Source organism: Talpa europaea, assembly GCF_964194135.1.
Source record: "Talpa europaea genome assembly, chromosome: 10".
Taxonomy (NCBI): Eukaryota; Metazoa; Chordata; class Mammalia; order Eulipotyphla; family Talpidae; genus Talpa; species Talpa europaea.
This window is the reverse complement of record NC_140077.1, coordinates 19,171,467-19,196,424: the sequence shown is the minus strand read 5'-3', so window position 1 is coordinate 19,196,424 and position 24,958 is coordinate 19,171,467. Positions and strand designations below refer to the sequence as shown.

Below are 24,958 nucleotides of genomic sequence, written 5' to 3'. Positions count from 1 at the left end.
ACTTCTACCTCTGGCAGACTGTGCTATCCACCTGTTGGACTAATCCAGTAGGGCTGGAATGAGTTCTGAATTATGTCAGGGTCATGCAAAGTAAAGATGGTTTCCAAGAAAAGTTCCTGAGCGAATCCTCTCCCAATTGAAACGAGATCAGTGTTCCTGCCACTCTTTCACCTGCATACTTATCTAGGAGACTAGTGGAACAGGAGATACCTTCCCTGATCTCAGGTGTACCCCTTTTCACCCAAGCTGCCTTATTTATTATGGTATCGCCTCTGTTTTTTCACTGGTAGGTGCTGCGAACTCTGTTGCTGACCCCAGTGGGTGCCCACTTAACCAATGAATCTGTGTGTGAGATTATGCAGTCTTGCTTCAGGATCTGCTTTGAAATGAGGCTCAGTGGTAGGTGCTTGGATATTGGGCCCTTTGCCTTTCCTGGGGCCAGTGTCTGTGAGTATAGGTAGCAATACAGGTTGCTATCTCTGAACCTCAGAGAAATTAAAAACTCAGGGCTTCTCCATCATCTACCTTGTGGTGTCATGTTTCTGTACTTGACTGTTGCACAGGTAGAATAGAGACCTTAGCCCATTGTACCAGTGCAGGAATTGGGATAGACCCAGACTGACTTAACCCAAGCACCAAATTTCCCTCCCTTGGGATTTTTGGGATCATACCAGCCTGCAAACCCTGAGAATGCATCCTTGTACCCCTTTTTTTCCCTGACTCAGTAGTGCCATCTTGTGGGCCCATGAAGTTATAACTGCCAGGCTGAGCTGGAGCTGGTTTTAATAAGTTTGGCATAATCCTTGGTAAACAAGGTTTGGAGGGGAGTCTGCTCTGAGAAGCCTCCTGATAATAGCACAGCAAGTAATGACACCTGTGTTATTTGTTTTTGCCTGTGCAGAGTTATTGAGAAAATCCGCAGAGCACACTCTCGTAGACATGGTGCAGCTGCTCTTCACAAGGTAAACCTGCTGCTGTTTGCTTCAGCCTGGCTGCCCAGGCCTCTTGAGCCTGCCTGCTTCCACACAGCCACTTCAGGGACCTGGCCAACCCCACAGCCACATCAGAGGCCACTGGGATTATAGATGGGGGTAGTTCTCTGGGCCCAGGATAACCAAGCAAGGGAGAAAGGAGGGAGCTGGCTTGGCCTCAGGGGGAGGCAGAGGGTTATTTGAGCTAGGCTGACAGACCTCATTCTGCTTCCCAAACTTGTGTCTGTTTCTGTGCAGTTAGCAGCTGGGGAAAGGAACCCAGAGAGGAAGACAAATTTAAGGAAGCCTGGAACAAGTTGCTGAGCTCTCAAAACTCAGCCCAGATTTTGTGAGAAAGGATCAAGGTTAGGGTGACCAACAATCATGGTTTGCTTAGACTGTCCTGATTAGCACTGAAAGTCCTATAGTCTCACAGCCCCACAAATCCCCTCAGTCTCAGGCAAACCAAGACTGCTGTTTACCCGAGTTAAGATCCTCAACTTAGGGCCAAGGAGACTGTTTCATACTAAATTTAACTACCTTTCTCCTACACCTCCTTTCAATAGACTTAACTTTGAGAAGAGCTGAAGCAATGCTTTAAAGCCTCCCTTAGGGGATAATGGGAGAGGTTAGTTACCTGTGAGAAAGGCAGGTCAGACAGAACTTACATGGGAAACCAGTGTATCTTCCACCGAATTTTGCTGTAAGACTAAAATTGCTCTTAAAAAGTAAGTCTATTAAAAAAGTAAAAAAGCTGTCCATGGGGCTTCTTTTTATTCTCAGATCTATAAATAACAATCCTTATCATTACAGACTAGATCTGCCCCCTGGATCCTGGTGCAAGAGCTTCTTATTCCTCAGGCTCAAATGTATCGATTTCAGAATTTCAACTTTCTCACCCTTTGCATAGTCTTATGGGATTTTGCACCCCATCATTTGGCTTTTAGCAATACTTGCTAAACAGAACATAAGCAGAAAGGAGTCAGTTTAAGGATGTAAAGAGCATCCACGCACTCAGTCATCTCGTCCTGATGATAACCTTCTTTTTCAGGAAATGTTCATGTCATTACATTGCCCAGATTCTGTAGCTCTTTGATGAAGCTCTTGAAAGGGTGAAATTAGCCTTCTTCTCTTTTCTAGCTTTTCCTAAATGGGCATGTTCTGGACCTTAGCATCTTTGGGTAGTTGCTGGCATGAAAGGAGAAGTTTGTTATTATCTCTAATGACAGTTCATGGGATTCTCTATCTTATAGGTTACCTCAATTTAAAGAAGAGCCCAAGAACTATGTGGGGACCAACATGAAGAAGGTATGACCTGTTGTCCAAATATGGGTCTCCCAACTTTAGTGTTATGGGCATTTTCCTGGATACCCTTGCTTAGCAGAAACATGCTTTTGTCTAAATGGGTCTGGAATCTCAAACATAGCTTAACACTCCTTTTGTGAGAAAATTGCTCTTTCCCAGATACCTCTCCTTCCCCAACCTTCCTTTCCAGCCTTTCTTTGTCGACCTACCACATAAGCTGGTGAACCAGTCCTTCATGGAAACTGGGTATGACCCATCATCAGGCTAGTCCAAAAATGTATATCGTAAAGGTGAAAGTCCTGCCATTCCTAAGGGCTCAGCCTTGTCTGCAGGTAGGAGGCCTAGAGAGGCTACCCCGCAAATCTCAACCTAATGCTGGATTAGACTGGACTCATGCTTGGGCTAGTCTCTGTTGAAGAAACAGATCAAGCCTGGCTCCAAATTAGAAGTTTTTCAAACTGCTAGAAGAACAGTGTTCAGAAAATGGCCTCTCTATATCTTGATCAGAATCCTAGGCTTCACAGGCCTCTAATGAGGATTCTGCTTATAGCCCTAAGAGGTTTTCTGCCCATGGAGATGACCCTTGGCTGTTTGATGCATGCATCTGACCTTCCCCTCTCCCCTGCCATCCATCCCCATTCCTGCCCTGTGCCCTGTTGGCATGTGTCTGAGTTAATTTCACTCTGTTTAAATCGTTCGTTTGCCTGTCTTTCACAGATTTCTCCATGTCTCCTCAACAAACTGGAGCTAAGTAGTGGGGAGCAGACCAAAGCCCTGAACCAGTTAGAGAGGGTACTACTCTTTAAGAACCTCAAGGTCTCTCTCCCTCTCCCTCTCTTTTCCCTCTTTTTACTTATTTGTTTATTTAAATGTTTATTTTTTTGTATGTAACATTTGGGTCCCATTTCCATTGTGTAGAGTGCAACTTACCCCTTCCTAGTAACAGCACGGCTTTGGAAGAGTTGCATGTGTTGGTAGGTATGCAGTGTTGAGATTTTCCTGGGGTATCTGGTTGCCTGGAGGCAGAAGGAAGCCTTGAACTGGTGATACATCATGTAGCAAGCCTAGATACGGAACATGGGCCCTGCTGATATCTTGGGGAGAAATTACTATCTACCATTTTTAGGGGAACCAGGAGGGACCTTCATGCTATAACCTTTCCTCTTCTACCTTTTCCCTGTCTCAGAACTGGCATAGATAGCTTAAGTACAGTCTTTGACTCTATCTGGATGCCTGAACTGGGTTTGGAGGGAAAGGGTATTTTCCATCTAGTTGAGGTTTTTTTTTTCTTTGTTTGTTTGCTTTTTCAGTTACAGTCATTCCAAAGTTTAGGACTCTAGATGGATGGAAAGGAACAAGGTGCCAAGATATACCTGGCCACCAGGAATACTTTGAGATCTATATAGATCTCTGTCCTCTGTCTTTTAAAAATCAGCCTATAAGTGAACCGAGTCTAAGCTTTCACAGAGGGCACATGCTAGAGGTATAGTTGTTGACATATAGGTCACTGAGAGAAGAACTGTGTGTGTTAGTGTGTGTACCCCTAACTGGATAGTCCATAGGCCTGTGTTCTCTTTGCATGCATTGTCTCGAGTTTCATTTGTGTGCTTGCCTGTCTCAAGTTGCAGCTCTCTTCAGTGGCTACCCAGCATTTTGCCATGATTATTAATCTAGGACCTGCCCTTCTTTTGTAAACCTTATATTGTCCCTTGGAAATACAGAGTTATATATATAAGATGCTTACTTTTCCATGAAAACCTCCCCATCACTTTAGGACAGGAAGCACAGCTATTTAAGCTTTTTAAGGGCTGAAACACTTGTAAGAACTGGCAGCCTGTTGATCTCTTCTCTACGAGGAGGCAGAGAATACTTACTGAACTAATCATGTTAGTGCTAGATTTGCAGAAGCTAGGGAAGGACTGACCCTAGTGTGGGAAAGTATCTCAGTGAGTAACTAGTTTCTCAGTGGACTAGTTTCTCAGAGTAACTAGTTTCTCAGTAGGACTACCTGGAGTCCCTGAAATGGGGTTGTAGGGGGTGGGCAGCTGCTTAGAGAGAAGAGATATAACCCACAAAAGTAATTAGTACTTTGGGGAGCTTAGTCACAATTGAAGACAGGAGGTTCTTGTTTTCCCTCATTGATCTCCTGGGCTTCTTGCCTATCTGTATATTTGACTGACATTACCCCAGAACATTTTTTACCTTGAATTTCACCTAGATAAGCTTCAGTGGTTCCTGGAGAAGGCATCCTGATTCCTGCTTAGCCACAGTACTCAGGGCCTAGACAAAATGACAACAGGAATTTTGGAGGTGGAAGGACTCTTTAAGTGTAAATTCAGTGCAAGGTTGTGATCTCTCTCCTTTATGGGTAGAACTATGACTCAGGAAGGAAGAATTATGTGGTTTCTAAGCAAAGAGATCAAGGTTACTGATTTCTGAAGTTTGCAGGGTGCTTGAGGAAGGGAGACTTATCCTCTAAATATCAGAACAAATTGAACAAGTCAAGGATAATCTAGGTATATTCAGCCTTTAGAAAGAGGCAGGCTTCCACTCTATTTTTTTTAGTGCTGTTCTAATGGTTCCTGGAAGAGAAGTACTATTGTCCACTCCAGGAATAGACTGTCAGTCTAGAAATAGTTTAGTATAACTCTGAAGGGGACTGGGTTCAAACCCTCACTAAAAATGCATCAGGACTAGGAAAGCAAAATGGGCCTAAACAAAGTAGCTGTGAACTTAAGGTAGAGAAATTGCACCAAAATTTACATCCTGTATAGTCAACAGATGATAGATTTTCCTATGTGACTAAAAAGAAGCTACAGAAGGAAAAGAAATACAAAGAGAGGGAAATGGAGTAGAGCAAAGACTCAAAAAATCAATAGTCTCACCATCTGAAAACAAAACTGCATGGAGAAAAACTACCAGTGAGAAGAAAAGGTGGTCCCATAGATATGCCAAAATTGGGAGCAACAGAGAACAGAACAGCTGCCTGACAGTATCCTCCATGCCTAACTCCACAAATCAACTTGATTTCTTCTACTTCCTAACTCCATGGAATGAATCTTTGACTAATTTAATGCAAATATTCCAAAAAGTAAGGAATATGTTTATGCTGTAGGCCCTATTCATAAAGCAATAGGAAAGCTAACAGTGGCTGGGAAGGAGTAGGCTCTCATAGTTGGATAAGAACTAGGAGTAGGAAGCCACTCCGCAAGTAGGTAAGAAGGAAAGCCAGTGAGTCCTGGGACAAGAGATCTGAATCTCTGGGCAAAGGAGTCTTGACCCTGACCTTTTCTGTAGGAGCATCAGGCACCATCAGAATTGCCACCCAGGACTCAGGGAAGCAGAGTGATATGTGAGTGCTAGAGCTATCAGTGACTAGCCTAAAATAGCAGAATGTCACCTTCCACATAGAGGCTGCCAGGCTGACCTGTAAAGTGACAAGTGTAGAAGCCAGGTTAGAGGAGTAGGACTGTGCTCTGATGGTCTGGATTGTTCCTGTGGTACAGATGCTGTTTTTGAGGAACTAGTAGGACTAAGAGAAGGGCGATTTGTAGGGATAGAGACTTAGTTTGAATACCAGGGCTAATCAGGTGTGATATTTCCAGCTGAAAATGAGAGCAGGAGGCATGAGTGATTCATCCAAGTGGAAGAAACAGAAGAGATCTCCTCGGCCCCCTCGCCATATGACCAAAGTCACACCAGGTTCAGAGCAGCCCACTCCCAATGGAACTAATTTATCCTCTAATCTCACTGGTAAGTGCCCTGGGCTACTTCCTTTCCTCTGGTTAGAATAAACAGAGAAAAAGCTCATTCTCTTTTAGGGATTTTGATACTGAAAAACAACATACTAAAACGCTTTGGTCTTTCTGATAAGAGCAAAAAGGGGAAAACTCCAAGTCAAATTAGACGGCAACAACTTAGCAACTCTGCAGTGACGTATGGTTGTTCTCCTTGCAGAGATATTCTGACTACTTTGGAGACCAGTATATGCAGAGATTAGTATGCAGTCTAGCAAATAGAGCTCCTGGTTCCATGGAAGGTAGTGGTTTCCAGCAGTTGACTCTTCAAGCCTTATTTACTTTGCCTTGCAGGAGGCATGCCCTTCATTGATGTACCCACTCCCATCTCTTCTGCAAGTTCAGAAGCTGCCTCAGCAGTGGTCAGCCCCTCTACAGACAGTGGTATAGAGTTCTCCTCCCAGACCACCTCCAAGGAAGACCTCACTGATCTGGAGCAACCCAGCTCTCCAGGGTACAGCACAGCTGCAGAGCCTAGCAGCAGTGAGCTAGGAGTTCCTGAGCAGCCTGACCCCCAGGTATGACTTTGATTGCTAAAGGCTTCTCTCTAGTCTTTCACTATGTGACTTGATCCTTTGGATCCTTTATTCAAGCCTTGGCTCAAACAAAGTTTGGAGTATGGGGATTAATCTGTTTCTCAAAATTAGCTCTGCTGTTTAGAAAGCTCACATCAGGACTTACTGTGAGACATGGCCCGTGGGGTTTATCAAGTTACGCATATAGTTAGCACTTAGCAGCCATAAGGAAACTGGCTATGGCTTTTTCTGTAAAGTAATGCTCTAAATCTCAAGCCTGTGAGCCCCTCTGCTGTCTGAAGGATTCTAGTCACTGTAGGTCGGTGATGCTTCAGGAAATGTTTTCTAAGCTCTTCATCTTAACTCCTTCCCTGAGCCATCTTTGGTTGATATAGCATTGACTCACTGTCCACTGACCTGGCTTTATACGGGCCATCTGTGAAAGATACTTAGAGGACAGATAGTTCAGGGGCGTAAGTTCCATGTTGTCCTTCCCTCATCCCTCTTCCTATGTCCTCTTGCTACTGGTCATAGCAGGAAGGGGTCCATGTGGAAAAGGCCCAGTCAACATCCGTGGAATCCATTCCTGAAGTGTTAGAGGAGTGCACATCACCTGCTGATCACTCTGACTCTGCCTCTGTCCATGACATGGATTACGTCAATCCCCGGGGTGTACGCTTTACACAGTCCTCCCAAAAAGAAGGTGGGTACTCTCAGCAGACTCTGCCCACTCACCTTCCTCATCCTCCTACCCACTAAGCTGAGCCTGGACCATCTTGGGCCCAAGGTATCTACTGGTTTAAGTTCTAGGCCATTTCCTTTTTTTTTTTCCCTTTTTTTTTATTTATTTATGCATACAAGAACTGGGGTGTAGGCCAGAGTTGCAGGGGGTGAGAGGATTCACCAGAGACAGAGCAGAACAGGTGGATCCACTAAATACACTGCTGAGGGGAGCAGCGGGCGAGACAGCAGAGGTCTGCTGCACCATGTGGGTTAACTCTCTGGCCAACGGGTGGAACTCAGGCTTCAGTGATTAGCAATAGCTTAATAGCACTGAGATTTAACCCCTGCACCACCAGGGAGGCCTCACTAGGCCGTTTTCTAGTCAGGAAATGGAATGAAACCAGAGGACTCTTACACGGATGGATTTATAGAGTGGGAGTCTGGTGAACAATAGGAAGTGGGAAAAACTTTTTTTTTTTCTCAATGAAAATCACTTACTTGAAAATGTCCTTATATGTTGCAGGACAGGCTAGGCAAAATTGTTTCTTAGCAGTACCGTTTCCCTCCCTTGCCTAGGTACAGCTTTGGTCCCCTATGGTCTTCCCTGCATCCGTGAACTCTTCCGCTTCCTCATCTCCCTCACCAATCCACATGACCGCCACAACTCAGAGGTTATGATCCACATGGGACTGCATTTACTGACAGTGGCTCTTGAGTCAGCACCTGTAGCACAGTGCCAAACCCTCTTGGGCCTCATCAAGGATGAGATGTGTCGCCACTTATTCCAGGTAAGATTGCTATAGAGGTTCAGAGCCCCAGGCTATTTTTCAGGGTCTCTCAATGCCTGGAGGAAACACAGGGAGGCTTGGTTGATTCCTAAGTATAGGACCTAGGAAAGAACCTTCCTCCCATCTGACCAGTGGTCATAGTCAAGAGGAGTTCCCTGGAGACTCTAGTAGCCAAAGGGAAGTACAGGAATGGTTTGATATAGAGCTCCCCTCAGAATTCAGGACCTCAGTGGCAACTTCACCCAGTTTGCTTTCCTGCTTTTCTCTTGCTTGTGCCTAATGCCTAATGCCTATGCTCTCTGATATCCAGCTACTCAGTGTAGAGCGACTGAACCTTTATGCTGCTTCCCTACGGGTATGCTTCCTACTGTTTGAGAGCATGAGGGAGCACCTCAAGTTCCAATTGGAGGTGAGTTTCCTGACATTGGAAAAAGGGGGAAAAAAGAAGATGCATGGCATCTTTGGTGGGGCCAACTTTGTTTAACTGTAGGGTGGTATTTAGGGGCTGCTTTTCACCTCAATGAAATGCTTTTCACCTCAGTGGTTTGGTTCATTGACTGGTCTCTGTAGTGGAGAAGTTAAAAAGAACCTAAGAAAAACTCGCTGGCAGTAAAATGAGAGAATCCAAATATGAGAACTGGCAGGTAACCTCATCATGAGTGAGAATAGCTCATTTATCTAGCATTTCCTCTGCAATGGAGGCGCAAATCAAGCTGGCTTTGCCACTAAATTGTATAGACATTAAATAGGACCAGGTAAGACTTAATTAGACAGCACAAAAAGGGCAATAGGCAACTTATTTTGGATTAGGTATGAGGTAGAGAGCTTGCCATATCTGCAATATGAAGATCAAAGCGATGTATTTAGGGAATAGAATCCCTTTTAAGTGTCTCTTACTGCATGTCTATGGCTTCTGATTCCTGTTTAATGTTTTTCCCGTCCAATTTTGTCTCTTCCTATCTTGATTTCTTTCCTCACCCAAATGACAATTAACTGGATTATTGCCAGATGTACATCAAAAAGCTGATGGAGATCATCACTGTGGAAAACCCCAAGATGCCTTATGAAATGAAGGAGATGGCACTGGAGGCTATTGTGCAACTCTGGCACATCCCCAGTTTTGTCACTGAGCTCTACATCAACTATGATTGTGACTACTACTGTTCCAACCTCTTTGAGGATCTCACCAAGTTGCTGTCCAAGGTGCTGAGCACTATTACTGCCTCTAATAAGAAAGCTCTATTACGGAAATCTCTAGAATTAGTGAGGATGCTTTGTACAAGGAGGGAAACATTTAAAGGCTGGGAAACAGAGGAAAGACATTTTTCTCTGGACATTACAGGGGATTTTAGGATTTTGGGGAAATGATTGGTTGAAGTGTCAAGTATCCTAACTTCAAGTCTACTGGATGTTTACTTCCCAGAATGCCTTCCCTGTGTCCGGTCAGCTCTATACAACACACCTACTGTCTCTTGATGCCCTGTTGACAGTGATTGACAGCACCGAAGGCCATTGCCAGGCTAAAGTTAACAACCTTACCCAGCAGGAGAAGAAAGAGGCAAACAGACCTAGCTATGAAGCAGCAGATAGCACCCGAGAAGGCAGCAATAGTAAGAGACATTTCTTTCTTTTTTTTTTTTTTTTTATTCCTGAGGACTCCAGGGTTCAATGCTTGTCCATTCTTTCCTAGATGATTTCTTTCTCCTACCTTTGTATCACTTCCCCTGGGACACGCCCAAGTCTGTGTTTTCAATGTCTGGTGTATTGAACACAGGCCAGGCAGGCAGGTTAGCAGAACTCATGGACTGCTCCTTTTTTCTTCCTCCATATTTTGGCCTTCTTTTTTTAAAATAGAATTAATATTTCTTTATGGGGAGAACAGAGAATAGAGATTAAAGGATATAGAGCTTTTGTTCCTAAAAGCTCCAAATCCTTCTTTCCATGACCCCAAGTATCTGCCTCTACTTTAATTAGTCTTCCCTATCTTTCCTTGAGATTGAGGTTGTAGAAGATCAAGGAAAATGACTGTATAATCTCTTTGCTAAATTATAGAATCTAATACTTGGCTGACCTGGATTAATGGCCACTTGCTTGGTTATGGGTTTATCATGTTCAGAGCTGACAGCCTATGTAGAAACATGCAGGTCCCTTGACTTGGGACTCAACTTCTGCAGCTTAGCTTGGCTCCCTACTCCATAACTCTTCACATATCTTTTTCTCTTTCACCAGCTGAGAAAGCAGCCAGTGATGGGAAAGCTGTAGGCATGGCCCCAGACATTCCAGGCCTGACTCTGCCAAGTGGAGGGCGGCTGCCAGCAGAACATGGGAAGCCAGGATGCAGTGATCTGGTGGAAACTGGTGACTCTGGGGGTGGGTACTAGGTGTCCATGACCCTAAACCCTTTTAACTGGAAGGCTTTGTGTAGATGAGCGGGAGCACTACCTGAAAGAGCCTTCCTTGGCTGTTCACCCTGCTTTGAAATCCAGAAGACGGGCTTTCTAGGGAAATGGAAGACTAATGAAGACAAGAAAATTTCTGAGGCATTCTCCTTTTTCACTGGAGTATATCAGCAGCCTTCTAAAAGTCATTACCCTAGTAAAAGAGGTCTTACATTTTTCTCTCTCTCTTCCTCCAATTCCTAGCTGACAAAAAGTTTACCCGGAAGCCACCTCGATTTTCCTGCCTTTTGCCAGAACCACAGGAACTGATTGAAATTAAAAACAAAAAGAAGGTACATACAGATATCCCCAGAACTAAGTCTCTGCCATCTCTGACCAAGTGTCCTTTCTAGGGTGTCTGTCCCAGAGAATGAAGGAGAATCTAGTAGCTCATTGTGCAGCTTCCTAAGAAAGTGTAGGGCTTGTTGAGACTTTAGCAATCTCCAAGTCTCTTTGAAGCCCTTCTTTACTCCTTATGAAGCCATGTACTTAGGCATACACTCTTGTATGCCCCTGGGCAAATGCTGCCCTGACTGACAGGTGTTAACTGGTGGTGGCAAGAGCCCTGGGAACTAAAATCATGTGGGTCACTGAAGGTTACTGGTCATCTTGAGCTCTGGGTTGATGATTGGCAATAAAAAGAATTGACATTTATTCTGGTGCTTTAGTAAAGTTCAAATAAATGTGCCTTTGGTTTTCTTAACACAGAGAAAAACCTTCTATTTAACCCTTTCTTCCTTTTATTGCCAGCCTAAATAACTTTGGTTTGTATGTGCCCTTGATTACAGGGCTGTGACTGAATAGATAAAAATATTGAATTACCATCACAGTTCACCTTGCCCTTCAAACCCCAGGGCCATAAGAGCTAAGAAACCAACGAAAGAAGGGGAATCCAAGCTAGGCTAGAATCAAGATGCTAGCTATAAACAGATGCCAGAGTTGAATGTAAAACTGAAGAGGAAAAGAAAAGCTGCTCTAACCTCTTTCTTTTTCATGATCCTCAAGTTATTGGCGAGAGGGCTGTGCATCTTGAGCACTCAGAAAAGAAGTGAAAAGGAGCTCCTCAGTCAATTTTAGACACAATGATTCGGGAAAACTAGGGACAGTAGATCCAGCCTTAGCTGTAGAGTCACTTAGAGCCATGTTCTGGGAGCCTATTCAGTGACCAGCTATTAGCTGTGATAAAGTCTAGTCTGGTCTTAGCTGCCACAGGCAGAGCAGCTTCTGACAACTAGTGTTTCTTCTTCAGCTGCTGATCACTGGCACAGAGCAGTTCAATCAGAAACCAAAGAAGGGGATCCAGTTTCTGCAGGAGAAAGGACTCCTCACCATCCCAATGGATAACACAGAGGTAGCCCAATGGCTCCGAGAAAACCCTCGGCTAGACAAGAAAATGATTGGAGAGTTTGTGAGTGATCGCAAAAACATTGACCTGTTGGAGAGTTTTGTGAGGTGAGGAAGTTGCAAGAAATATGGGACATAGTTGGTGATTATTCTGGGGAGACAGCAATCCAACCCAATAAGCAGGCTTAGCAGTTCCTGCAGGGGACACAGTTCACTCACTCTTCCTCTTCCCATCATTTATATTTATTGGACCTGAAAGAGTCTCCAACAAAACCATTTTGGGAGCCTACTCCATTCTGCATAGAGAATATTGTGAAGGAGTAGAGCAAGGTTCCTGAGTACATGCTAGATTCTGGGTTCCAGCAGATGAGGCATGAAGACACTAATGTGAAAAAGTACTAAGGTTACATGTTGTTAATTTCTAATCTGTGTTAGAAGTAACCAGGAGATACTTCCCTGTGGCCAGAGCCTCCTCTGTATCAGTTGGAGGGGGTTAAAGGGAAAGTTAAGAGTACAACATGTGCAGTTTACACATCTTTAGCCTCCTTGTTCTTCCTTTTTTCCCTGTAGTACCTTCAGCTTTCAGGGTCTACGGCTAGATGAAGCTCTCCGCCTCTATCTGGAAGCCTTCCGCTTGCCTGGGGAAGCACCAGTCATCCACAGGTTACTAGAGGCATTCACAGAGCATTGGAGGGTGAGTTTGATTGACAGGTACAGAGATTAGTGTCCCAAGTTAATTTTTTTTTAAAGATTTATTTATTTATACAAGAGCTCAGGTACAGGCCAGAGGCACAAGAGGGTGAGAGGATTCACCAAAGACAGAGCGGGGAGCCGAACAGGCAGGCAGACTGAAATACACTGCTGAGGGGAGCAGCGGGCGAGACAGGAGAGGTCTACCGCACCATGTGGGTATCTCCCTGACTGGCCCAGAATCGAATCCGCGCTGCAGAGGCTGCGGGCAGCTCCATAGTGCTGCACTCAACCTGCTGCATCACCAGGGAGGCGCTATCCCAAATTAATTTGATTGAGGGTTTATATGACTCCAACTAAAGGACCCACCTATCTCCTAAGAAGACTGAGAGCAATGTCAGTAAACTTTCCATGGAGAAGCCAGCTATTGTTAAAGAGTTGAAAAAAGGTTGGCTACCTTCTTGCTGGCACCTCCTCTCTATACTAGCATTGACCAGTGGGTGGATGAGGATTTAATTGGTAGAGAAAGGCATTGACAAAGGTGGGGTCTTTGCTTTTTCAGAATTGTAATGGCTCCCCATTTGCCAATAGCGATGCCTGCTTTGCCCTGGCCTATGCTGTCATCATGCTTAATACTGACCAGCATAATCACAACGTTCGCAAACAGAATGCACCCATGACACTGGAGGTAAGCCAAGGCAGACAAGATCCAACACAGCTTTTGGAAGTAGCAAGAAGCACAGGAGATATCTATGGGCATAATGGACAAATTTCTGTCCAAGGGAATCAGGGAGGATAGGCCAATCCAGAAGGGGAGGTGGATTCTTTCATTTACTATTTCCTAAGTTCTGTTTACCACAGTCCAAGGAAGTCCTTGGGTGGGGCTTTAGCAGTGATACATGGTGGGAAAGGGGGGAGGCAGCAGAACTGATTGGTCTGTTTCTAGGAGTTTCGAAAAAACCTAAAAGGTGTGAATGGAGGCAAAGATTTTGAGCAAGACATCCTGGAAGACATGTACCATGCCATCAAGTATGTATGAAGAATAGTGTAGCATCTCTGTTAACGAGAAATACATTTCTTCCTTTCCCAGATTTTAAGGTCACTTCAGACTGTAATCACTCATATGCCCTTGACTTAGGTGGACAGTACCTTCTCTCCCAACTCATTTCTTCCTTAAAGAAGTCTGAACAATATTTAGACTCAAGTGTTGTAACACAATATCCAAACTGTCCCTGCTAAGTGGAATGTCATGAGCCCATTCCCCAAACTCAAAGCAGCTGTGTTTTCATACCTAGTTCACAAGATGTATTCTGGGGTAGGTAGAGAACCAAAAGTAGGTACTAGAAGATGGTCGGAGGTCAGAGATGGGACATTTAATTATTTATTATAAATCAGAAAAGGTAGAGAGAATTGTTCATCCTCTCATACCCAGAAAGAATGTAAGATCTAACAGCCCCACTTAGAGATAGGACCTTGAAATGGTATGTGTATTAGTGGGGTAGGGAGGGGGAGGTAGAAGTGGATTGTGGAATACTTCCTTTCTTTCTCACTTGTGGGTAGGAAGGAGACCAAAGTTGCAGTTTTGATGACCTCTCGGTGATGGAGAGTGCCCATATGGGCAAAACCCCTGTCCTAGTTTGGAACCAGTCAGATTCATAGTGGTGCACCCATTCCTTCCCTTATCTTACAGGAATGAGGAAATTGTGATGCCTGAGGAGCAGACAGGCTTGGTTCGGGAGAACTATGTATGGAATGTGCTTCTTCATCGAGGTGCCACCCCAGAGGGCATATTCTTGCGTGTGCCTGCCGGCAGCTATGATCTTGACCTCTTCACCATGACCTGGGGCCCCACTATTGCTGCACTTTCTTATGTCTTTGACAAAAGCCTTGAGGAGACCATCATCCAAAAAGCCATCTCAGGCTTCAGGTAGCCCAGCTTTGGCCTTAATCTTGACTTCCTTCTACCTTTCTAAGCTAAAATGATTCCTTCATGCCTCTATGATGCCTATTCTTATTTTTGTTAGAATGGGGTTCCTCCTGAGTTTTTTGGGGAGGCTAAAGCTTGGGAAAGCTCAGTCTTAAACAGACTGAAGAGTAAAAGGTTTCTTCCTGGGACTGATTAGGAAAGAATCCCAAGCCAGCCTCCTCAGGAACTTGGAAGTGCTGCCTGGCCTTCCAGTGACTCTTTTCAAATGGGGGTGATGTTACAGGAAATGTGCCATGATCTCCGCCCACTATGGCCTCAGCGATGTGTTTGACAATCTCATCATCTCCTTGTGCAAATTCACAGCTCTCAGCAGTGAGGTAAGCAGGGACAGGAACTGTTCTAGGAGTTCCAAAGGAGCACCTTTCTTTCAGCCATAGATCCATCCCTATATGTAGAACTAGTTTCCCTCAGCATATTCCCTCACCCTCCTTTGACTACATTAGAGCTTAGACCCCTTCTATCTTGTACAACTTCATGAAAATAGTGTCATGTCATGTTGTGGAAATGGGAGAGGAGATGCAATAGTGAGGAAGGCCTTAACCTGGTTAGCCCGTCCCACCAGTCTCATGGGGGATTGAAGCAGAGCCAGCAAAAGGACCCTCAAAGAGCTAAAAGTAGAGACCTAAGAGTCTCCTTTCCAAGCACGTGCCAGGTCCCAAGCCTCTTCTCATCTTCTTTTCTAGTCTATTGAGAACCTGCCCAGTGTGTTTGGAAGCAACCCTAAAGCCCACATTGCAGCCAAGACAGTATTCCATTTGGCCCACCGTCATGGTGACATCTTGAGAGAGGGCTGGAAGAATATCATGGAAGCCATGCTGCAGCTCTTTCGAGCCCAACTGCTACCCAAGGCTATGATAGAGGTAATTCTTGGTAGGAGACTGAGCAACAATAAAAAAGCAAGAACTCCAAGATCATGTGCTGTCTGTATATATAACTCACTGAGAGCACAGGGCCTGATAACCTGCTGAAGCTTAACACGAAAACCTCAAATATAAGACCACAAATCTTGAGTGGGGGATAACTGTAAAGGAAGCCTGGTAGAAGCCTCTGCCAGTCGCCAGGGTGTACACCAGTCAACAGTGTAAGGCAGGGAACTAAAAGAAGAAAGCCAGAGAACTTCCCAGGGGAAGCAGGAAATGCAAAGAGCAGATAGAAATTTTTCCTGACCTACTTTTCCAGGTAGAAGATTTTGTGGATCCCAATGGCAAAATATCACTACAGCGGGAAGAGATACCATCAAACCGGTGAGGGTAGATCAGAGGCTGAAGGCCTTGGGAGGAGGGAGGATCAGAACTCTAGAGCTTACCAGGGCTTGTGCTCTTTTTCTGCAGAGGAGAATCAACAGTGCTGAGTTTCGTGAGCTGGCTGACACTAAGTGGTACTGAGCAGTCTAGTGTACGGGGACCATCCACTGAAAACCAGGAGGCCAAGAGAGTGGCCTTGGACTGTATCAAGGTAACTCCCTGGTGACGAAGTCTTAACCTATCCCTAATGGACAGATGTTGCCTTGTGAACTGAAAAATAGAATTATCCAGGACAGTGACCAGAACTCACCCCATTTTGTTCTCTTTCTGGCTCTTGGGGACATTTTCTTCCCTCCTGCCCTTGTCACTGACCTCCTTGCTCATGTGCCCTCTTTAGCAATGTGACCCAGAAAAGATGATCACAGAAAGCAAGTTCCTCCAGCTAGAATCACTGCAAGAGCTGATGAAGGTACAGAATGAAGAGGAAAGAGGCATAGAAGGGCTGACTGGATCTGGGAAGAGAGATGGGAATAGTGTTTTATGTCTCAATTTTAGCCAGGGCAAGGGCAGTAGCTGGCTTCTCTTCCATGTCTATATTCCTGCTATTGTTCTTTTCTAGGCTCTAGTCTCAGTGACACCAGATGAAGAGACATATGATGAGGAGGATGCTGCTTTCTGCCTGGAGATGCTACTGAGGATTGTGCTGGAGAACAGGTAGAAGACACTCTTTAGGCAGGTCTCATAGTGGACTTGTGCCAAAAGGATAGAAGCCTGGAGTATTTTGCTGAGTGGGCTTTGGGGCAAAAAAACACATGAAGTTGTACAAAGTGGAGAAGCTTGCTCTTTATACCTGTCTGTTACATTCTGAAAGGCCTAGCCTGAATCAGAAAGGGAGGCTTATTACCCAGTGACCTCTCTAGCTGAGGCTATTCTCATCCCTTATGTTCCTCAGGGACCGTGTGGGCTGTGTGTGGCAGACTGTTCGAGACCATCTATACCACCTGTGTGTCCAGGCACAGGATTTCTGCTTTCTTGTGGAGCGGGCTGTGGTGGGGCTGTTGCGTCTGGCCATTCGGCTACTCCGGAGAGAAGAGATCAGTGGCCAGGTAAGCAGAGTACAGCTGGGAGGGCAGGAAGGTGTGCAGTGGAGTAAAGTCACAATGGCAACTATGGATATGGCCTGAAACAGTACATTTAGTGTCCCATAGTAAAAGCCCATGACCAACCACATACTAGTGGAGTCTAACAGATAGCTTTGGGGGTGTTTCTAGTATGGCCTCAGTTATGAAGCTAGTCCTCACAACCCTGCTGCCTTGTGGTAGTCCCAGACCTACACCTGGTTTCCTGGCTCTTATTCATAATAACCCCAAGATCTTTTGGCACAAAAGTATAAAGACAATTAACATAGAATTAATAAACAAGTTCAACAGGATATAAGATCAACACACAAAAATGAATTACATTTCTATATACCAAAAGAAACATAGGGAAATGAAACAAAAAACACAGTGCCTTTTATAAATGGTCCAAATAGGGCCTCCCTGGTGGCACAAGGAGTTAAGTTGCAGCACTGTGAGGCTATCTGCAGCCACTGCAGCATGAGTTTGATACCCAGCCAGCCAGGGAGCTGTCCCACATGGTGCAGCAGACCTCTCCTATCTCACCTGCTACTCCCCTCGGCAGTGTTATTTCAGTCAGTCCGCCACTATTCCCCACTCTGTCTCTCACCCGCCGCACCTCTTTACCCCAGTTCTTATATACATAAATAAATTTTTTAAAAAAACTTCAGATAAAATGAATTAGATATACACATAACAAAAATATATATTGGATCTGCATGCTGAGAATTATTTAAAAAATGTTAAAGATTTATTTTTATTTACTTATGCATACAAGAACTGGGGTGTAGGCCAGAGGTGCGGGGGTGAGACGGTTCACCAGAGACAGAGTGGGGAGCAGAACAGGTGGATCTACTGAAATACACTGCTGAGGGGAGCAGTAGGCAAGACAGAAGAGGTCTGCTGTGCCCTACGTGGGTTAGCTCCCTGGCTGGGGATTGAACTCAAGTCACAGTGACTGGCGATAGCTTGATAGCACCGAGACTATAACCCCTGCACCACCAGAGAGGCCTGAGAATTATATTAAGGAAAGATCTAAATAAATTAAAAGGCATACCATATTTGTAAATTAGAAGACTCAATTTAGTAAAGATGTCAGTTCTCCCCAAATTGATTGGTAAGTTTAATGCAACTCTTATACAAATCTGAGCAAAGCTTTTTGTATACAGACAAACATAAAATTTAGATGGAAAAGTACAGGCCAAAGAATAGTCAAACATCTTCAGAAAGGAGAAAGTCAAAAATCACTGTTTTTTTTTTTTTTTTTTTTTTTTGCATAGAACTAGGGGGTAGGCCAGAGGAGTGGGGGTGAGAGGATTCACCGGAGATAGAATGGGGAGCAAAACAGGCAGATTTACTGAAATACACTGTTAAGGGGAGCAGTGGGCAAGATCAGAGAGGTCTGCTGTGCCATATTTGGGATAGCTCCCCGGCCGGGAATTGAACCCAGGCCTTAGTGGTGATAGCACTGAGACTTAACCCCTAGGTCACCAGGGAGGCCCTCCATTTGATGTTAACGTTTACTAAATAATCAAGACTGGGTGGTATTGGTGGAGTTTTGCATGATGTTACCATTGGGGTGAACTAGGCCAAGTATATAAGGAATCTCTGTATTATTTCACATGCACATGAATTAGTAATTTTCGCATTAATAAAATGTTTAAAAACTGGAAAAAATAAGACCAGCAGTGCCCTAAATTGGGTCCTATCCATACTCCTTGCTGGTCTAAGGAGACTGGAGACTGGTAGGGAATAAGTTATATGCCCACCTCCCATTTCCTGATTCTTATTTCCCCCACTCCTATCCCAGGTACTGCTCTCCCTGCGCATTTTGCTACTAATGAAGCCCAGTGTGCTGTCCCGGGCCAGTCACCAGGTAGCCTATGGCCTCCATGAACTCCTCAAGACAAATGCAGCCAACATCCACTCAGGTGATGACTGGGCCACCCTCTTCACGCTGCTGGAATGCATTGGCTCAGGTGTGAAGCCTCCAGCAGCCCTGCAGGCCACAGCCAGGGCCGATGCACCTGATGCTGGTAAGTCCTTTCCCAGGGAAAGCCACACTGGCAGATAAACAATTATGGCTCCAAGGATTGAAACAGAAAAAACAAAATATAGGCTATCACGATTGGCAGATTAAACATGCCTGGCTTCTGCCATCTGCCTCTAGGGCTGCTCGTGCCTGCTGGCCTCTCCCCAGTACCCAATGGTTAAACAACAGGAAGGCAAGTAGACAATAGAAAAAACTGTGAAACTAGGCTTTCTGCTGTCCAAAGGACTGCTTTCCCAGAAACTCTGCCCTCACCACCATACCCACCCTGGCAGCTGTTTCTAGATGCCATCAGGGGCTCAAATTAGCCTGTTGCCCTATTAGGTTAAGAGAGAGGCTGTCAAGGCTATCCCTCAGCTCTCTGGCAACAGGACTGAAACAGCTGGACCAAAAGAGAGGGGAGGCCAGGCTTCAGCACTTGTCTTCTGATAGTCAGAATCATCCCTTGTCCCACATCCCCACCCTGACTCTGCCTTTCTTCCTGATGGTTCAGGAGCTCAATCAGACAGCGAACTCTCTTCCTTCCATCAAAATGATGTGAGTTTGGATCGAGGGTATACTTCTGACTCAGAGGTCTACACTGACCATGGCAGACCTGGCAAGATCCACCGATCAGCAACAGATGCTGATGTGGTCAACAGCGGTTGGTTAATGGTGAGTGAGCATATGGGCAGTGGGCGAGTTTTCCCTCCTTGAGCTTTGGGAAAGATTCCTGGTCTTCTGAGAGGACATCAAGGACATTGAGGATCAAGGTCAAGCCTGGATTCACAGGTCTTCTGTGTACTTTACAGGTGGGGAAGGATGACATCGATAATTCCAAACCAGGGCCTGGGTCCAGCCGGCCAGGCTCTTCACCCCTAGTCAATCAGTACAGCCTAACAGTGGGGCTGGATCTTGGGCCACATGACACTAAGTCCCTGCTTAAGTGTGTGGAATCGCTGTCCTTTATCGTGCGTGATGCTGCCCATATCACACCTGACAACTTTGAGCTCTGCGTCAAGACTCTGCGCATCTTTGTGGAGGCCAGTCTGAATGGCGGTGGGTCACTCGATGAAAGTCAGTTGAGGGGTAACCATGTGACTACCGAGGGAGAGGGTGGAAGAGGCAGGCCATGGATACAGAAATGTGATCTGGGTCTGGCTCTACTCAGGGTGCAAGTCCCAGGAGAAACGTGGCAAGAGTCACAAATATGACAGCAAAGGGAACCGCTTCAAGAAGAAATCCAAGGAGGGCTCAGTGCTTCGACGACCTCGAACATCCAGCCAACATGCCACCCGGTGCGGCCATAGCGATGACGATGACGATGAAGGCGTGCCTGCTAGCTACCATACGGTGTCTTTACAGGTCAGTCAGGACGTAAGTATGGCACCCTTTACTACCTCTCCTTTCCCGGCACCTGACATTGGGATCCTCAGTGGGGCCAGGGACAGCCAAGGCTGACAAAAAGGGCCTGTGTTTTCCAGCCCAGGCCCTCAGCTACCACCTCCACCATGTTACCATATCCAAGCCACTTATCTTTGTTTGCTTAATTTTAAAATTAAGGTTTATTTTTTGAATAGGTATTATATGCACATGGTATAAAGTTCAAAAGGTACAAAAGGGTAAACAGATAAAATATAAGTTCCATTCCATTCCTGTCACCAGCCACTAAGTTCCCCTTGCCAGAGGCAACCAACAGTTTCTTGTTTATTCCTCCATTGTTATTCTATGTCTACTCAAGGCAGGTAAGATTTTATAAGTAGACTGTATTATATCACTAAATAAATGGAGAGCTAACTAATTGCCTTACATTGAGTAACCTTAGAAAAATAGGGAAACAAAGAATCATTAAATCTGTCTAGAAACGATTGCCCATCAAGGCTTCTGAGCCCAAAGTTTGCTTTCTGTTTTTTAAGGTTAACAGTGCTCTCTTCGGCAGAACATACATTAAAATTGGAACAATACAAAAAAGATTAGCATAGCCCCCTGTGCAAGCATGACACACAAATTTGTGAAGCATTCTATATTTTGATTTATTTTTTTTAAAGATTTATTTATTTATGCATGCAAGAGCTGGGGTACAGGCCAGAGGTGTGGGGGGTGAGGGGATTCAACCAAGACAGAGTGGGGAACAGAAGAGGCAGATCGACCTAAGTACACTGCTGAGGGGAGCAGCGGGTGAGTCAGGAGAGGTCTGCTGCGCCATGTGGGTTGCTCCCTGATAGCCGAGAATTGAACTTGTGCTGCAGAGGCTGCAAATCGCTTCATAGGTTGCATCTTAACCCTCCCTTAACCAGGGAGGCCCCAAGCATTACATATTTTAAAAAAATAAAATGAGATCAACAAAATGAGACTTTATCATCAGAAGGTATGAAAGAATTGAAAGTACTTTCTCATGGTTATTAGGTGCTTAGTCCACACACCACCTCAACTCTCCTCTACAGGATAATTCTCCACAACGCTGGGAAACACGGCCAGATTGGAGTAGTGAGCTCATCAAGTGGAGTAGGAAGGGTAGAGTAGGGGTAGGGCATGACTGGCACTAGGAGCTCCCTTGAGGACTCAATCAGGGACAGCGTAGGGGTGGCGAAAATGGTGTCCGCCTAACCCCACTCATGTTCTGCTCCTCCTGTGACTCCAGTTGCTAGACCTGATGCACACGCTGCACACGCGGGCGGCCTCCATCTACAGCTCATGGGCAGAGGAGCAGCGCCACCTGGAGACAGGGGGCCGGAAGATTGAAGCTGACTCACGCACTCTCTGGGCCCACTGCTGGTGCCCTTTACTGCAGGGTAAACCTTGGGGAGCAGGCAGGGCAGGGGCAGAGCTGGAGCTGGGGTTTGGGAAACATTAAGATTGGGATGTCTGAAGGATCCTGAGCATGTTCTCACTCTCAGGCATTGCCTGTCTGTGCTGCGATGCCCGGCGCCAGGTACGGATGCAGGCACTGACCTATCTGCAGCGAGCACTACTGGTACATGATCTACAGAAGCTAGACGCTCTGGAATGGGAGTCCTGTTTTAACAAGGTAGGACTTCCCACTGGCCTTACGGTAAACTTCAAGGAGATCCAAACAGCCTGAAGAACCCCTAATGTCAGTCCTCAGCCTATAACACACTTGCTCTTCTCCTTTGTAACATATACTCCAACCCTGATTTACTGGAGCCAAAGCTGCCAACTGATCCTGCTAGAAAAATGTTGACTGTTTATTCCCCAGGTGCTGTTTCCTCTATTGACCAAGCTCTTGGAGAATATAAGCCCTGCAGATGTGGGCGGGATGGAGGAGACCCGGATGAGGGCCTCTACATTGCTCTCTAAGGTACTGCTCACCACCCTTTATCTACCCATTCTCTGTTCACCTCCCTTTTGGCAAGAAAGGAGGCCAAGGCTTCTAATAGGACATAGATTTGCAATGTAGGTGCTCGGGATCCCAGCTGTGGAGACTCAGAGGACCTAGGGACCTGGGAGAATTCTGTAATTCAGAGGAATCACTAAGATTTCCACACAAGATAGGGTAGGCTTACCTCCAAGCCTTGGAGAGGGGTACAGAAGCCTTCTGCCCTACCCATGGCTGAAAGGGGCTGGTGGGCCATAGGTCTTCCTACAGCACCTGTCTCCACTGCTGTCACTCTCTACCTTTGCGGCCCTCTGGCTGACCATCCTGGACTTCATGGACAAGTACATGCACGCAGGCTCAAGTGACTTACTGGTATGTTCCACCTCAGCCCAACTTCCACTATATGCTGTTTCTACCACCTGCTAGGAAGACTTGCTATTTCCCCCCTGGTGACATGGTGACTGCTTCCTTCTTACCATGTTCCCCCATGCCCTCTCCCCTATTCTCATCATCCCACTGCCACCTGCAGTCAGAGGCCATTCCTGAATCTCTGAAGAACATGCTCCTGGTGATGGACACGGCAGCAATTTTCCACAGTGCAGATGCTCGAGGAGGCAGCCCTTCAGCCCTCTGGGAGATCACCTGGGAACGTATTGACTGTTTTCTGCCCCACCTACGAGATGAGCTTTTCAAGCAGACTGTCATCCAGGGTAGGGGGCGCAGCCCAACTTCATTCAAGAAAGTCCCTATCAAAGAGTCTAGAGCTAATTGGTTCTTTATACCATAGGGTGGTGGGAAGACTGGTGGGTAGCCAGGGCTCTGCTTAAAAGAAAGCATTAAGAATGCCATCTAGATTCTCCACCTTCCCCAGACCCCATGCCCGTGGAACCTCATGCCACAAAACCTTTGGCTTCAACCCACCTGACTCCTGCTGCTGGTGACACCAAGACACCTGGCCATCCACCTCCCCCAGAGATGCCCTCTGAACTGGGGGCCTTAGGTGAGTCTCTCTGGGCTAGCAGGCTGAGTGTTAACTGGGAAGCAAAAGGCCTAAGATGTGGCCCTGGCTAGTTTTGAATTGCTGCTGAGCCTGGTCTGTGAGCCAGGAAAGAATCCTGTTTGCCTGCTCTTCCTATGGGATATGGAAAGACCAAATAAGCTATAATGAGTTTGCTGCTTGAGACTTTCTAGGTTTGGGAGGAGAAGGCTGAGTCAGGGACTTGGGATAAATATGTAGAGGTTGCCCTTCAGGGATTTTAGTCAAGATCAGGCCAAAATTAACCTGAACAGGGTTACAGCAAAGGCGGTAGAGAGTAAATAAAAGGTAATGATTTCTGAGTGGAGATTCCCAACTGTTTAGCCTGGGAAAGCTCATTTTGCTCAGAAGTGGAAAGGGGTTTTGGTAAACCAGCAGGGAAATGTGAGGGGATCTGACTATAGCTACCTTGCTCTCCTATAGACTTTGAAAAGCCTGAGGCTCCCCGACCTGCCAACAGCAGTTCCCCTGGATCACCAGTGGCCTCTAGTCCCAGCAGGCTGAGCCCTACCCTAGATGGGCCTCCACCTCCACTGATCCTGCAGCCCTTGGCCTCCCCACTGCAGGTGGGTGTGCCACCAATGACACTTCCCATCATCCTCAACCCTGCTCTCATTGAGGCCACTTCACCAGTACCCCTGCTGGCCACATCCCGCCCCACAGACCCCATTCCCACCTCAGAGGTCAACTAAGGCAGACTCCACAGAGCTCAAGACCTGTACTTCCTACCAGATTGTCCCCAGCAGCCCCCTTCCAGCTGTCTCAGAGGCCACAAACTCTTCAGGCCCAGCCCAAGCTGCTCTTACTGCTAGTTGGATGGGGACCTAAAAAGAGAACTATTATTGCCCATTCTGGGACCCACAGTCAGGCTGCAGGACCTTCTTCCTCCTCTGCTCTCCATTCCTGGGGGTCCAACCTGAGAGCATACTCAGGTATCACCTGCAGCCTAACAGCTCTGGGGAGGCATCACTGCCATCCCTACAGTGCCCACCCTCCTGTCCATGGTCAGGCATTGATAGCCAAGCCAAACACTCTGCACTTTGTTTCCTTCTCCCATCTTCACTCCCATCAGCCCTGGGCCACCTCCTCCAGTTCTTCCTCTTTTATTAATTAGTTAGTTTGGAGAGTTAATTGGCACCTTGGAGAATGGGGAGGTAGGGCTGGACAGGGGGACTACCCACAGGAGCATGTACATATAGGAAAACAATGGACTTTTTATGATGTAATAAATGTCTTAGTACCAATATCATTGCCTTTCCCTCTGGTTTCCTTCTTAAGCTTTTGAGTCAGAACACCATGTTATTAGGATACCTGCAGTTTGGGCCTTGCGTGAACAGAAGGGAGGCTGAGCCTACCAAAAGTCTGATATACCTGGCTCTTGGCCACCAGCCAGCCAGATACGATAATTTCATCACTGCTGCCATCACCACCACAGCAGTGCACCTTTGTCATCAGGAACATTCCAGGAATTTGGGGAGTTATCCTCTTCACTAAATGCTCCAAGGATACATCTGAGACCACCTGGACTGGGGTCAGAGGCAAGATGAACCAGAGGGAAGATGAACCTTGGAAATGGGAAACAGCCTGGTGTGGAAAAATGCTGACATGAGTCCTGAAGCTCATCTTCCATCTTCCC

The 24,958-nt window shown here is 46.0% G+C and overlaps 1 protein-coding gene across 17 annotated transcripts in view; it reads left to right on the top strand.

The window, feature by feature from the left end:
* The window catches only part of GBF1 (golgi brefeldin A resistant guanine nucleotide exchange factor 1), a gene marked incomplete at its 5' end in the record, with an annotated part of 98,191 nt that extends 74,019 nt beyond the window's left edge, over positions 1-24,172 (top strand). Inside the window, 36 exons of one of the 17 annotated variants that reach the window (XM_084245190.1) lie at positions 291-399; positions 902-962; positions 2,225-2,279; positions 2,994-3,068; positions 5,882-6,029; positions 6,368-6,591; positions 7,126-7,291; positions 7,888-8,099; positions 8,410-8,508; positions 9,108-9,302; positions 9,523-9,709; positions 10,329-10,469; positions 10,742-10,830; positions 11,787-11,989; positions 12,452-12,575; positions 13,134-13,259; positions 13,518-13,600; positions 14,262-14,498; positions 14,782-14,875; positions 15,242-15,418; positions 15,738-15,802; positions 15,890-16,013; positions 16,200-16,271; positions 16,422-16,516; positions 16,755-16,908; positions 18,731-18,956; positions 19,464-19,624; positions 19,762-20,008; positions 20,121-20,326; positions 21,591-21,741; positions 21,847-21,977; positions 22,167-22,268; positions 22,545-22,658; positions 22,816-22,996; positions 23,158-23,286; positions 23,746-24,172. In XM_084245190.1, coding sequence (XP_084101316.1) covers positions 291-399; positions 902-962; positions 2,225-2,279; positions 2,994-3,068; positions 5,882-6,029; positions 6,368-6,591; positions 7,126-7,291; positions 7,888-8,099; positions 8,410-8,508; positions 9,108-9,302; positions 9,523-9,709; positions 10,329-10,469; positions 10,742-10,830; positions 11,787-11,989; positions 12,452-12,575; positions 13,134-13,259; positions 13,518-13,600; positions 14,262-14,498; positions 14,782-14,875; positions 15,242-15,418; positions 15,738-15,802; positions 15,890-16,013; positions 16,200-16,271; positions 16,422-16,516; positions 16,755-16,908; positions 18,731-18,956; positions 19,464-19,624; positions 19,762-20,008; positions 20,121-20,326; positions 21,591-21,741; positions 21,847-21,977; positions 22,167-22,268; positions 22,545-22,658; positions 22,816-22,996; positions 23,158-23,286; positions 23,746-24,014 — 5,232 coding nt within the window. In that variant the 3' untranslated portion in view covers positions 24,015-24,172. Of the gene's footprint in view, positions 1-290; positions 400-901; positions 963-2,224; positions 2,280-2,993; positions 3,093-5,881; positions 6,030-6,367; positions 6,592-7,122; positions 7,292-7,887; positions 8,100-8,409; positions 8,509-9,107; positions 9,303-9,522; positions 9,710-10,328; positions 10,470-10,741; positions 10,831-11,786; positions 11,990-12,451; positions 12,576-13,133; positions 13,260-13,517; positions 13,601-14,261; positions 14,499-14,781; positions 14,876-15,241; positions 15,419-15,737; positions 15,803-15,889; positions 16,014-16,199; positions 16,272-16,421; positions 16,517-16,754; positions 16,909-18,730; positions 18,957-19,463; positions 19,625-19,761; positions 20,009-20,120; positions 20,327-21,590; positions 21,742-21,846; positions 21,978-22,166; positions 22,269-22,544; positions 22,659-22,815; positions 22,997-23,157; positions 23,287-23,745 lie in introns of all 17 variants that reach the window. The other 16 variants (XM_084245189.1, XM_084245180.1, XM_084245181.1 and 13 more) reach the window with 16 other exon arrangements.
* Between the last annotated feature and the right edge of the window lie 786 nt (positions 24,173-24,958).